The 14,936-nt window shown below is 46.4% G+C and overlaps 1 protein-coding gene across 2 annotated transcripts in view; it reads left to right on the top strand.

The window, feature by feature from the left end:
* Window positions 1-14,936, top strand: part of LOC148515102 (hepatic lectin-like) — a 144,442-nt gene that overhangs the window by 111,836 nt on the left and 17,670 nt on the right. Inside the window, exons 1-2 of one of the 2 annotated variants that reach the window (XM_088480450.1) lie at window positions 1,415-1,485; window positions 9,516-9,590. In XM_088480450.1, coding sequence (XP_088336576.1) covers window positions 1,452-1,485; window positions 9,516-9,590 — 109 coding nt within the window. In that variant the 5' untranslated portion in view covers window positions 1,415-1,451. Of the gene's footprint in view, window positions 1-1,414; window positions 1,486-9,515; window positions 9,591-14,936 lie in introns of those variants that run through there. The other variant, XM_088480449.1, reaches the window with a different exon arrangement.

The following is a 14,936-nucleotide window of genomic DNA, read 5'->3' as shown; positions in this document are numbered from 1 at the left end:
AGAGAACTGAGAGGTCTGATAACTGTCCCGATTCTGGTGGGGGAGTTACAAATCTAAGTGACAACAACTCAGAGTTGCACGCAATTGCATGCACAGTTTTGATTTCGTTCGTATGTTATTTGTCACAGAGATTTCCACTGCCGGCTTCTCATATCCGCCGCTTACGTATAAAAGCATAAACATTGGTTGCACATCACACCTCTGAGCAAGCCTTTGCTGTCTCAGATTGAGCGTCTCACCTAGGACGGCTGGGCCATGCCAGCTGCACATGGATTCACTCTGGCTGACTAGTGCATGCCGTTACCTCCCCAAATGCTGACTACCTGTCAATCATTTTGCCAATAAATCCTATGTGACCATCGTAGCTAACCAATCACAGTGTGTGCGCAGTTATGGTGCATGTGCAGTAGCAAATAATCGCCTCACTGCATCAGACATTGCGCACACCTCCGAATCAGACCCATCGGAGGTATGTACAGATGTCAGGGCCGGATTATAGGGAGGGCAGATGGGGCGATTGTCCACGGGCCCCCACACATTGAGGGCCCCCACACTGCCACAAGTATTCCCCCGACATTGCCAGCTCTCGGCAGCGTCACCTGCTGCTGGCAATCAGGTCAAAATTCCCACGGCCTGGCCAGCTTTCAGCACTACAGTATCACAGCTGCTGCCTGCTGCTGATAGCCGGATCCGGGCAGCATAGAAGACGCCGCGGGTCAGAGTGCAGTTGAGGTAAGGTAAGGGGCATATCAGTGCCTGCGGTAGTGGGCAGGCAGGGGGCTATCAGTTTTATGGAAGGGCCCCCACAACTCAGTTGCCATGGGGCCCCAACAAGTCTGGCTCTGACAGATGTGTTCACATAAACCTACAATATTCTCAAATCATGGCAAATAGCCCTGTCTGGCTCACCATGGACTTTGTAATTTAGCTGCACCAAGTGTCCCCCTGGAGACTTTTTCACAAAGTATGCATTTTATTCATATCACTAATACAACAAGTACAATGCAAGGGCAATCACATCAGATATACCCAATATCTGTTACAGTCACCTGTATATACATTCATTGGGATATTTAATATTTGCGTGCACCACCATTTATGGATATCCCACAAATATTAATTGATAAATAAGCCCCTAAAAGTGATAATGTAACTGCACATTTCCACCTCTCTGTCTGCAAGGTCTGGAGCTGTGGGTCAGACACGCCGTGTGTAAGGGCTGCATTGAGCAATGTCTGTGTGAGCCATGTATCTGTTATTGTTAGACAGTTGAGGTTATTTGAAATGAGGAGGTTTTTTTGCTAAATATAAGGATTTCACTTCCCGTTTCTCTGTGGTCGTCATAATTCTAAGTAAAGAAAAGAAAAACAGAACGTGATTTGATAAAACCAAAGTTAGTAAACTTTCCAGCAATTACGAAAACAACTGGCAGATCCACACACGGGAGAGAGATGAGGAATATTACCGACCAGAAAATAAGGACAGGTGACTATGGTTTGGTGTTATTGTGACAGGCAGCGAAGTCAGACATAGAAAGGGAGGTTTGGTCTGTACACACAAGACGTATGTATGATCATTTATATTACACTTACGCAACATTGCTATTTAATATAACGGAAATAAATAAGAGTATACATATTGCTAATATAATGACTGCCCATCTACAAGGTGACCTCATTCCATACCTCCCAAAATGTGGTGATCATATTTAAACATTGTAATTGAAAAACTATTAACCTAAGAGAATGTATCTGCTTATCTGCATAAGAATCCTGCAAGTCTTTCCCATTAGGGACATTTCATTTGAACTTTGAATTCATGTAATAATCGAGTAACTGAACATTGGGTTTACAAACTGAAAAGGAATTGCCCTATGCTTGGAGAGCCTCACTGCTGATATTAATGCGATCTGATATGAATATTGGATTAATGTAATTTATTATGTTTTTATAGCTCATTTTGCAATTAACTTAAATGATTGAAGAATCCTGTTGATTTTATTTATATTTTTCTAGCGTGACACGGGGGGTAAGGTTGAGAGACACAGTTGGGGATGAACCAATGGCTGACCTGCATGTACATACTATTATGTACATATATATATATATATATATATATATATATCTGTATATTATAAGGGCACAGTCGTAAACCTGAATCGAAAAAAATGGTACTCTCCATAGAGAGTTCTGGAGGGGGGGCATGGTGTTTAAGGGGCAACACCTCAAAAACTATTAGAGGTACCGAGCTGAAATTCAACAAGGGTGGGTAGAACTGTTGCTTGGTGCTGCATGCCAAATTTCAGGGCAAGAAAATAAACAATGAGGATTTGGGAATAATCTAAATTTCCAACTGTCAGTTTTTTCTGACACTTTTTGGGAAGGCATAACTCAGGGTAGGGGGCAAATTTAAACTTGGGGTTTGCTTTATTAGGTAGCTATTGTTCCTGGGTAGGGCCTTTTGGGGTTCAGGTAATTGAGAAAGTTACAGTTTTTAAACTATTACCTCTCAATTGCGCCATTATAGAGATAGGAAGATTCAATTCCTTGCGCAGCCTCAGTAGGTGCCTTCAGCAGGTGTACTCACTGTGGCTTCACTTGGGTGCACCAAGATGGCTGTCCTCTGTGAGCAGTAGCAGGGGCCGGGACAGGGGGGAAGGAAGCAGGCTGAGACTTGGGGGAGAAAGCAGGCGGCGGTGCAGCTGTTAGCGGCTGAGGCAGGCCGAGCGGTGGGCAGTAGGACCCGGGGGTGGTAGCCAGCATCAGCTGCAGATGCAGGCTGACGAAGCCTGCATCTGTGTGTGAAAAAATTTTTCAAGTGTAAAAAATGTTTTTAAAAAATGTCATAGACGTAGAGGTCCCCCGTATTAAGCACAACCAGCACCTAGCTAATCAGAACCAGTCCTGGTTGCCAAAATACAGGGGACAAACAATGTAGGGGTCCCCCGTTTTTAGCGCAACCAGCACTGGGCTCTGATCCGGTCCTGGTTCTGGAACAGGGGAAAAAAATTAGTAGGATTACCCTGTATATTCCAGAAGCAACACCAAACTTTTTCTAGTGGGGGCTGATGCCACAGCCAGGGAAGCCCTTTCCCCCATGCCCCCCGTACCGAAGCATCAACCCTGACCGCTAGTCAGCCCAGGCCGGGGATCCCTGGCAAGCTTCGGACCCCCCAATAAATGGAACCCCTCTCCAGGGCACCCCAGGCCGAGGCTGATAGCTATCCCCGGCACCCTTGGGGTGGTGGGTGCCGGGTTGATAGTGTAATGTGGTGTAAGAAATAGAATTGTCTTTATCTGTGGTACTACACATCCCAGCAAGCCTCCCTCGCATGCTGGTACTTGGAGAACCACAAGTACCAGCATGTGGGGCATTACGGGACCGCTAGTACCTGTAGTACTAGTTCTTACCATTGACTTCAATGGTGGGAACTGTTCATTGGCTGAGAGGTGGAAGTCCCGCCTCTCTCAGACAATGAACGCTCAGCGGCGGGGTTTCCATGGTGAAATACCACCACTAAGCTCTCATTCGTGAAGTACCATTCTTAAAGGACGGTACTTAAGTACATGGGTCCGCGCTGTTCATTTTTTTATTTTGCCAAGTCCGGGGATTGGCTACTTTGGATCGAAGAGGACCCAAACTTCACATAGGAGACAGTGAGTATGGATATTTTTTTTACAGGTCGCCTATGGATAATCTACATGGAGAAGGGGACTGATGGCTACAGGGATACATAGGTGAGCATGTGTACATGTGTGTGTACATGTGTGAGTGCATGTATGTTTAATAAACTTATACTTTCTATGGTGTGTGTCCAGTGTTTATTTTAATATTGCATTTGCAGTGGAACTACAGATACCAGCTGGTCTGTAGTGCCCAGAATGCTGGTACTTGTGGTTCTCCAAATACCAGCATGCGGGGGAGGCTTGCTGGGATCTGCAGTTCCACAGCAAAAGACAATATTTGTAACTATTTGAAATGCATTACACTACACTACACTATCAAACCGAAACCCACTGACCCAGTGGTGCCTGGCGGGGATAGCCCTATGCTATCAGCCCTGGAGAGGAGGACCCCTTTATTGGGGGGTCCCCAGCTCCCCAGGGATACCTGGCCTGGGCTGACTAGTGGTCAGGGTAAATGATTTGGCTGGGGAGCACAGTGAAAGGGCTCCCCTGGCTGTGGCATTAGCCCCCCACCAGAAAAAGTCAGGTGCTGGTTCTGGATAATACAGTGGGACCATACAATTTTTTTCCCCTGTATTTCCATAACCAGATCAGAGCCCAGTGCTGGTTGCACAAAGTACAGGGGACCCCCTACATCATTTGTACCCCGTATTTTGGCAACCAGGGCTGGTTCTGACTAGCCTGGTGCTGGTTGTGCCTAAGTACAGGGGACCCCTATGTTGTTTGTCCCCTGTATTTAAGCACAACCAGCACTGGGTCACTAAAAGCCTGGGGCTGGTTGCAATTTTTTTGGGGGGGGCACGCCATTTTTTTAATTTTTTTACACAGGTTTTTTTTTATATATATATGCAGCAGCACAGATGGGTCTCTCTGATCCTGTCTGTGCTCTGTGTCAATGACACAGATGCATGTAGCACAGATCTCCTTGTCCATACGTGCATCTGTGTCATTGAAATACACAGCAGCACAGATGGGTCTCACTGACATCGTTCACTTCAGCTGCCGGAGAGAGTTCAAGGGCGATTGCATACAAGATCGCATCGTATGCCAATCGCTCTGTGTATGGGGGCCTTATGCATGGATTGGTCCTCTTTGGTCCAAAGTAGGCAATCCATGGGCTTGGCAAAACAAAAAAAACATAATACGCGCCCAATGGACATTAGTACTGTGCTACAAAGACAGTACTACCCGAATGAGAGGTTGAGCGCTCATTGGCTGAGAGAGGTGAGCTTTCCATCTCTCAGCCAATGAGCGGTTCTCACTATTATTATTATTGTTATTATTATCCTTTATTTATATGGCACCACAAGGGTTCTGCAGTGCCTTACAAAGTACATAAACAAATGAGCACACAAGAAAAACAGTTATTAACAGTACAAACAATGAAAGGACAGATACAGGATTTATAAAAAATTGCTGCATAACAGTGCTGAATGCAGGGTGTCAGCAACCAAGTGTTAGGTGCTGTTGTAAATTAAAATATAAGTAAGGGAAGAAGAAGCACGTGAGGGAAGAGGGCCCTGCTCGTGAGAACTTACATTCTAAAGGGGAGGGGCAAACAAACAGGGGTGACACAAGTGGGCTGGATTGTGAGGAAAGAACATGGAGTAGTGGGTTAGGATGAGCGCTGGAAAGCTTTCAGAAAGAAAGGGGTCTCGAGAGCCCATTGAAGATTAGGAGCCATGGAAGAAAGTTTTCAAGGAATTTTGAGCTAAGGCCAGGGGAACAAAAAAAGGTAGCTACTCGGAAGATGTTGGAAGAAGCAAATGTCATGAGCATTGAATGGAGAGAATGAAATGGAGAGTTTAGTATGTAAGAGTTGGTGGGGGTGACCAGATGATAGAAGTACCCCAACACTGTGGCAACCTCCAGGCCAGGGAGTGTGAAAGACTGTGAGGCCCCCAAAGGAGATAGCTGCAGGAGAAGTGGTTTCAGATGGGTAAATCCAGGATTTGGCGATAGCTAGGAGATTCAAGGAGTTGGAGATGAAGGCATCATGGACGGGGACCATTTCCAGAGGACACAGGAGAGAGGGACAGATTTAAGAGGAGAGAGAAGAGTGAGATTGTTAGGGTTACTGTAGTGTGGGGTTAAAATTGTTTTAGAGCAGGGGGATAAGGATATTGTGCGTATGTGGTGGGCTTCAAAATGAGGAAGGGTGACAGCAGGTGGTGGGCAAGGTGGAGGTTTAGTGTGGTGTGGATGGAGAAGAGAGGTAACTTGGAGAAAAGGGAGGGTGCAGGGCTTAGTGGTGGAATAGCAGGACCATGGTGGAAAAAGAGTAAATAATAATGGAGTTGTGGGAGATATGGTGGAGAGTACTAGATGGGATGAAGGGAGACAGAGGAGAGGAAGGAGGGGGAGGAGGTGGAGGAAACTATGGAGGGAGGAAAGAGATGGGAACTGGTGGTAGAGTTATGTACACCATTGACAAAGTCGATGACGAAACGCGTTGGGAATTGGCTAAGAAACGTGAGACAAAGGAAAGTCATCTGCTGAGTCCAGAGGCAGCGATATCCTGGAGATCTGTCAGCAGTTATGCAGATCCACTGAGTGATGGAAACAGCCTGCCGGGTTACACATACAGTTTTTATCTATGATGTACGTGAGCATTTTTATAAGTAAAGTTTGATTTGATTACTATTCTCACGACTGCACTATCCTTGTTTATTTTATATATATATATATATATATATATATATATACAAAAGCAGGTAGCTGGCACTCCTCCACAGTCAGTACATGCCTGGGTGCCCTCAGAGATAAAGTATACAAGCAGGGGGAATCTGCGGCACTCACAGGTCTTGTTAGGTCACAAAAAAAATTGCAGGTGACACTACATCAATAATCCCTCTTGTCAACGTTTCAGTCTTAATAACCTGACGAAAGTTATTAAAGCTGAAATGTCGACAAGAGGGACTATTGGTGTAGTGTCACGTGCATTTTACCATAACGAGATACCTTAGGGATGGGACCCGAATCTGAATACCTGTGTATACACCTCATACACAATATACTTTATCTGCCCTCTTGTGCTTCTCCCTACTTTAGTTTCATCTACTTCTTACTCACCACTAGGGCACCTAATGCTTGGTTACTTATGCTCTGTTGCTTATCTGGGTGTTATGGTCGCTAATGTAGCAATATATATTATCCATGTCCTGGTCCTGTATTGTATTGTTCTGCAAGTCGCTTGTCAACAATTTGTTTATGTACTTTGTAAGGCGCTGCGGAATACTTGTGATGGCATATAAATAAATTATAATAATAATAATAATACACACAGCCTGCAGGTAATTTTATACAATATTTTTTAATACTTTTGTGCATCAAACAAAGTTTGTGTACATATACGAAATTCATTTGTTTCATATACACCTTATATACACAGCCTGAAGATGATGTTATACAATATTTTTAATAATGTTGCGCATTAGATAAAGTTTGTTTACATTGAACCATCAAAAAGCAAAGGTGTCACTATCTCAGTCACGCTAAGAAAATCCAGTATTTCTGAATATTTGAATATAAGTGTGTACACACGGTACGATAAAAAATGCACGATATGAACGATAATGTGTGTAGCTTCTTCAGGACAGTGCTGCTGTGGTAGCAGTGTGTAGTTTCTTCAGGACAGTACTGCTGTAGTAGCAGTGTGTAGCTTCTTCAGGACAGTACTGCTGTAGTAGCAGTGTGTAGCTTCTTCAGGACAATACTGCTGTAGTAGCAGTGTTTCGTTTCTTCAGGACAGTACTGCTGTAGTAGCAGTGTTTCGTTTCTTCAGGACAGTACTGCTGTGGTAGCAGTGTGTAGCTTCTTCAGGACAGTACTGCTTTGGTAGCAGTGTTTCGTTTCTTCAGGACAGTGCTGCTGTGGTAGCAGTGTGTAGTTTCTTCAGGACAGTACTGCTGTGGTAGCAGGGTTTAGTTTCTTCAGGACAGTACAGCTGTGGTAGCAGGGTTTAGTTTCTTCAGGACAGTGCTGCTGTGGTAGCAGTGTGTAGTTTCTTCAGGACAGTACTGCTGTGGTAGCAGGGTTTAGTTTCTTCAGGACAGTACAGTTGTGGTAGCAGGGTTTAGTTTCTTCAGGACAGTGCTGCTATGGTAGCAGTGTGTAGTTTCTCCAGGACAGTGCTGCTGTGGTAGCAGTGTGTAGTTTCTTCAGGACAGTGCTGCTGTGGTAGCAGTGTGTAGTTTTTTCAGGACAGTGCTGCTGTGGTAGCAGTGTGTAGTTTCTTCAGGACAGTACTGCTGTGGTAGCAGGGTTTAGTTTCTTCAGGACAGTACAGCTGTGGTAGCAGGGTTTAGTTTCTTCAGGACAGTGCTGCTGTGGTAGCAGTGTGTAGTTTCTTCAGGACAGTGCTGCTGTGGTAGCAGGGTTTAGTTTCTTCAGGACAGTACTGCTGTGGTAGCAGGGTTTAGTTTCTTCAGGACAGTACAGCTGTGGTAGCAGGGTTTAGTTTCTTCAGGACAGTGCTGCTGTGGTAGCAGTGTGTAGTTTCTTCAGGACAGTACTGCTGTGGTAGCAGGGTTTAGTTTCTTCAGGACAGTACTGCTGTGGTAGCAGTGTGTAGTTTCTTCAGGACAGTACTGCTGTGGTAGCAGGCATTAGTTTCTTCAGGACAGTACAGCTGTGGTAGCAGGGTTTAGTTTCTTCAGGACAGTGCTGCTGTGGTAGCAGTGTGTAGTTTCTTCAGGACAGTACTGCTGTGGTAGCAGGGTTTAGTTTCTTCAGGACAGTACTGCTGTGGTAGCAGTGTGTAGTTTCTTCAGGACAGTACTGCTGTGGTAGCAGGGATTAGTTTCTTCAGGACAGTACTGCTGTGGTAGCAGGGTTTAGTTTCTTCAGGACAGTGCTGCTGTGGTAGCAGTGTGTAGTTTCTTCAGGACAGTACTGCTGTGGTAGCAGGGATTAGTTTCTTCAGGACAGTACTGCTGTGGTAGCAGGGTTTAGTTTCTTCAGGACAGTGCTGCTGTGGTAGCAGTGTGTAGTTTCTTCAGGACAGTACTGCTGTGGTAGCAGGGTTTAGTTTCTTCAGGACAGTACTGCTGTGGTAGCAGGGATTAGTTTCTTCAGGACAGTACTGCTGTGGTAGCAGTGTGTAGTTTCTTCAGGACAGTACTGCTGTGGTAGCAGGGATTAGTTTCTTCAGGACAGTACAGCTGTGGTAGCAGGGTAATATTGGTCCTCACACATATGTGAATATGTGAGTATCCACTTATAACAGATCATGGGCTCTATTTACTACAATCTGCATATTGAATGCGGATTGTAGTGTGATACTACTGAGTGAATTTGCATTGCGAATTCAGGCAATATCACAGGGATTTACTATAAATCTCTTGCAGGGACAGAGCTTGCGATAAAGCTCTGTCCCTGCGGATCCCATCCGCACTCTAGTCGCGGTATTTTTGGAAAAAATACCTCGGCTAAGAGCCCGCGCATGCGCCGACCCACCGTCGCTGCTACCCCCCACCGATGCTAAGCCCCGCCCCCCGTGATCATGCCAGACCAATGAATCCAGGAAAAGGAGCCACAAATTATTTTTCAGGATCAGTTCCAAAAATCAGAATGTATGAATTCCTTATCCCTTTGTATAGAAAAGCATACAAATGGGGGCAATTATGTAAAATACTGAGGGGGAGATGTATCAAACCTTCTAAAGAGGACAAGTGAAGAATTTGCTTAGAGCAAACAATCATATACTTACTGTAGCTATCATTTAATTAGGAAACTTCTCCACCTGTCTTCTTTTGATTCATCTCCCTTAGGGGGTCTCTGATTTTCTGGGTTCATGAACTACCCTTACTGACTCCTTTTATTTTGTAGGGGCTACTTATCTGGTAGATGAGGAAAATACCTATGTGAATGTGAACAGAACACAACCCAAGCGGCCGACAACAGGTAAGGAGCCAGAAATCATGAGTAAAGATCTAAGGGTTGGGTACGGGATACTGGTGGTCCGCATGCCGCCAGCCAGAATCTCAACATAATTTTGTAAGTATACTAACCCTTACCCTAGTCCTCCCCCAACCGACCTTTTCCACAACCGAACCCTCCCCACCTGCAGCCTAAATGCAGCCTAACCCTAACCCTCCCTTTATGCAGCCTAACCCTAATCCTTTCCCTAGTGCCTAACCCTAACCTTAAAACTCACCATCGGGATGTCAGTGGTCGGGATTCTGGAGGCGGGATTCAGACTCCTGTCTGGATTTCGGCATCTGAATTCTGACTGCCGACATTCTGATAGTCAAATCTAAGACATGCAGTACAAGCCTATTTCCTGGTTGCCGCATATCGCAGCATTTAGAAATGTTTTTTTCTAGGGTTATGTACAAAGATCTGTTGCCGACAGAAGCTATGATAAGAGGCTGTCCTGGTGATGATCATGGCAGTGAAGTGATAGTTATTGCTGTGGTATCTCTAGTACTAGGTTAATGTTAAATATCCTTGATATTTAAAATAATGCATGATATATACTAGATAGCAGCCCATCAAAATACACGGGACATTGTTGCACCAGTGAAAGGTCCCGTTTTGTGTGCTGAATGGGTCACTTTTTGGTCATTGCTACTGGCCAGCTCAGGGGGCTGTGAGTAGAAATGTCAGTGCCAGTGACTGTGCATGCCTGAATTGAGCAATAATTGAATTGCTCCATCAGGCGCCATCTAGTGACCGCTGGCACGCAACACACTTGGGGGTCTATTTACTAAGGGGAGAAAAGGGGGAAAACGCTAAAGGCAGAGAAAATCCCTGTACATATCGCTTCTCAGTATGTACTAAAGGGATTTTCTCTGCCTGCAACCTGCCAGCGCTAAGTGCAGGCTACAATATCGCACTGCACCTGAGGCACTTAGCGCTGCCATAGACACCTATGGCAGCGCTGAGTGTCACAGGTATTACTAAGGGGATAGGTCACTTACCGTTGAGTGATACCAGACCCTCCAACATGACCCGTTCCATTAGATACAAAATGCTCTGCTCCTGGACTTCCTTTTTAATTTATGATTGCAGTCACCTGTGGGGAAACACCTGTCTCATCAATTAACTAGTTCAACACAGGTGATTGCAATCATACATTAGCTGGAAAGTCCAGGAGCAAAGTGTTTTGTACCTAATGGAACGGGTCATGTTGGAGGGTAGGTGATAGCGCCTCCTCTAGCTGCCGATATTTGCTTCTCCCCACTGGAGAAGCAGGACTTGAGCTGTGTCAGTTTGGCCGTTTGTAAATAAAGTTTGTTGAAAAAAAATTAAAAAAGTCACTGCTGCTGCTAGGAGTGCTAGCTGTTACCGCCGAGGGGGTGACTTAACGTTCACCCTCCTCGGCAGGTCTAATCTTAGTAACAGCTGCGGTAGCCAGCTCCTGAAGCAGGAGTGGCATTAACTCCACAATATGTAGAGTCTTAGTAAATAGAACCCCAAGACTCCACATATGCCATTCCTGAACATTGTTGCAGTGTGGCAGGGCTCATTATCCTGCTGTAACAGGCCACTGCCATCAGGGAATACTGTTGCCATGAAGGGGTGTACTTGTTCTGCAACAATGTTTAGGTAGGTGGTACGTGTCAAAGTAACATCCCCATGAATGGCTGTGACCAAGCCCCCACTAGCTTGCCTTCTTCCCATAGTGCATCCTGGTGCCATCTCTTCCCCATGCACACAATTTTGACAGTCAACTTCAAGAACTGACTGTACACTTGCTAATATATCCTACAACTTAACAGCTGCCATTGTAAGAATATAACCAATGTTCGTACACACACACACACTTTTTGCATGCTTTATGTATATATATTTTTAGAAAAGAACCCTGCACTCACCTAAACATAAGTTCATAGACGGGGTGCATCCTTAAAAAAAAGCAGTCTGACGTTTTGGTCCCATTATGGACCTTTGCCAAGGTTACACAGCACCACAGAAGCCACTAAGTGTGGAGGCGTCAGCATGATCAACACGTACCCATCCCTCCAGACAAAGCAGAGACCAGCACTCACTGGTAAGCACATGCATGTAGCAGGGGCGGATTGGGCCCCCGGGAACTCAGGAGAGTTCCCGCTGGGCCGGACCCCTGCTGCTTGCCGCCGGGCTGCCCCTCATTGTTGCGGGGCCGGCTGCTTTGATCGGAGCTCGACTCCGATCATGCAACATTGGCTGTTTGGAGGAGCCCTGTCTCTCTTTTAGCCGGCGCTAAGGTTGTGTGGGGCTGGAGGGACAGGTTATTACAGCATCAACTACAGTACAGTATATACAGTATAGTGATTTCAGCTGCCAACCTTCCTCCTTCCACCAAAGCTGAATTCAGGACTGTGCCCTACCCCTGTCACTTCTGTCCTGTCCCTGTCCCTGTCACCTCTGTACTTGTCCTGTCAATGCTGTCCTTGCCCTGTCACATCTGTCCTTGCCCCGTCACATCTGTCCTTGTCCTATCAATGCTGTCCTTGCCCTGTTGATGCTGTCCTGAACTTGTCATCTCTGTCATGGTCCTGTCAATGCTGTCCTAGTCCTGTTAACCCTGTCCCCTCTGTCCTGGCCCTATCCCTGTCACCTCTGTACTTGTCCTGTCAATGCTGTCCTTGTCCTGTCATCTCTTTCATGGTCCTGTCAATGCTGTCCTGGACCTGTCACCTCTGTCTTGCACCTCTGTCCTGGCCCTATCACCTCTATCCTGCCCTGTCCCTTCTGACCGGGTCTTGTCACTGCTGTCCTGTCCCGCCCTGCTCTGTCACCTCTTTACTGCCCTATCCCCACTGTCCTGTCCCTGTCACCTCTCTCCTGATCCTGTCATCTCTGTTCTGATCCTGTCATCTCTGTCCTTTTCCCAGTGTCTGGACCACCAGACGTATTGGACAGAAATATTTATAGGTGTTTACGCGGCCTTAGGATAAATCGCACAAATATCAGAAAAGTTAAAAGCTGGCATATCAAGGTCAGTCAAGCCTGGTAGTAGAAAGAGTGTCCAGAGGATATCAGAAGCATGTTTGAAAATGGACGCCACAGCGCTTTCTACTTACAGTCTTGGTTGCCCCGGATATGCCAGTAATATAGCTGCATTAGCATAAAGTCACAGACACAAATGCAGCAAAAGATGCAAGGAAGGCTACGGCTGCTTCTGACTCAGAATCAGGTCCTAAGAGGAGGGAGTATCCCAAAGTTCCTCCACAGACCCCGCCCCCCTCCACAGGCCCGCCCCCATTAGGGCTGGTTCCAGAAATTTCCCTGGCTGGTTTTCAATCCCAATCCACCCCTGCAGGGGCGTATCTATAATGGGTGCAAAGTTTGCGGTGCACACGGGCCCTTGGTCCAGGGGGGCCCACACCACACACCCTGCACCCATTATAGTTTTTATACTTACCTGTCCGTTGTCTCCAGAGCTGGCCTGGTGCTGCAGAGCAGCAAAAATCACTGGGAAAATGGTGGTGGACATTTTCCCAGTGACTCGTGCATGCGCAGTACTGATATTCCCGGGAAAACGGTGCATGCGCCATTTCCCGGAGAGCCACGGATGCACAGTAGATTCTCGCACTTAGCCAGAATATTCTGCACCTGCGGCCGCCGCACCACCACTAGAGAGAGGAGGGGTCTGCACACTGGCCCCCTTCTCTCTTAAAATGCCCCGGGCATGTAGGAAGATTATTGAATGAACAGCAGTGATTCAAATAACATGGCAAGTGGCCGACAGCTACTTCAACTACCCACTGGTAGTTTTGTCATTGAGTGCGGGGGGAGTGGGTACTACTTATGTGGTACGGTTGGAGGGGCAGGGACCGCCCTCACTACTCTGCCCACTACTGCTGGCTGCGCCTGTATAGCACTGCAGCCACTGGGGCACCACAGGCAGTGAGAGAGTGGAGATTGCTGGCTTTGGCTGGTGGAGCCCTCCTTTCACAGATTCAGACTCAGTCGCACACGGATATACAAATGTTGCACATCAAATGGATCAGTGCAAGCCAGCGATGTAGTTTTGTTGCTCCCAGTTGCTTTGTTTATGTGTATTAGATGGACATTTTTGTACAAAAAGGCACTCGGCACAACTGAGTCGTCCGTGACCTGGCACACTGAGAGGGGCCATTTATCATCACCAGAGCCGCAGTGTACTATCACATGGACCATTGTATCTGGCATTGGGCCTGATTCAGAGGTGGAAGCATTGGCGATGTTGGACATAGCTGAGTGATTATCGCTACTGCACATGCGTCACGATTGTGTCCGTATAGAGTCGCAGTTGTGATTAGAGATGCAGTTGTATTGAGAATGTAGTGAGCATCCAATTATGGTGACAGGGAGGTGTCTTAGCGCTGGGTTTCTGAAACATTTTTTCTTGCCAATTTATGGACTTTTGTTGCCTGTGTGTAAATCTGTTATTGCTGCATTATGTCCTGCACATTGGACCTGATTCAGCAAGGATCACTATTGCTATTGCAGTGGCGATTACGCATGCAGTTCAACTGCAATACTATGCCACAGCACTACATAAGGACACCCACTTTACCTTACACATATACGTAATGTTTAGCAAGACTGCAAAACCTTCGGTACCATCGAGTACCATCGCAGCCTCACGTACACTTGCACGCTATCAGGCCACAGGCTGCATAGGGCATCGCAGTGGACAATTTATGCACGGCCATTGAACGGCGTTCAAACGCCCTGGCACGCCTGCATTTCACCGCCCACCTCCCCTCGTCACCACCCACAAATGGTTCTTCCTGTCAATCAATCTGTGATGGGTGCAGTCACTGCAATCTAAGTCCCGATCGCAGTGGCCGGCTCGCGCACGTGCACTGTGATGCATATTCATGTGCAGAACGCAACAATCGTCCGATTGCGTGTGTATTAGCAACTGCGATCCAAGCTGAATCTGGCCCATTGTGAACCGTGTTTCCTTACCCTGCTGAAATAAATTGCACCTGTGACCTGCTAGCAATATACTGTGCACATCCTGGATTCTGCTGTACTGTACCTGTGTTTTGCCTGTAACATTATCTGGAATATCAGTATTCTCTGCACCATTGTTCCCGGCTATGTCACCTGCTCTTCTTATTTGCATGATCAGTGTATACTACATTACTTGTGTCATCCATCAATCTGACTTTCTCTGTATCCTTTTCTGGCCTCCAGCCATCAGGTCTGTCTCTTATGCATATATCACAGGTCACTGGCTGCAATGTTCCTGATTTACAGCATGTAACAATAACATTTCTTCACTTTGCCGCAGATATTGCCTCAGTCATCCAATCATTGAAGTAACAG

Source organism: Taudactylus pleione, unplaced genomic scaffold, assembly GCF_031769625.1.
Source record: "Taudactylus pleione unplaced genomic scaffold, aTauple2 ptg000253l, whole genome shotgun sequence".
In the NCBI taxonomy this organism is placed as follows: domain Eukaryota; kingdom Metazoa; phylum Chordata; class Amphibia; order Anura; family Myobatrachidae; genus Taudactylus; species Taudactylus pleione.
This window is presented reverse-complemented; position numbering and strand designations above follow the sequence as displayed.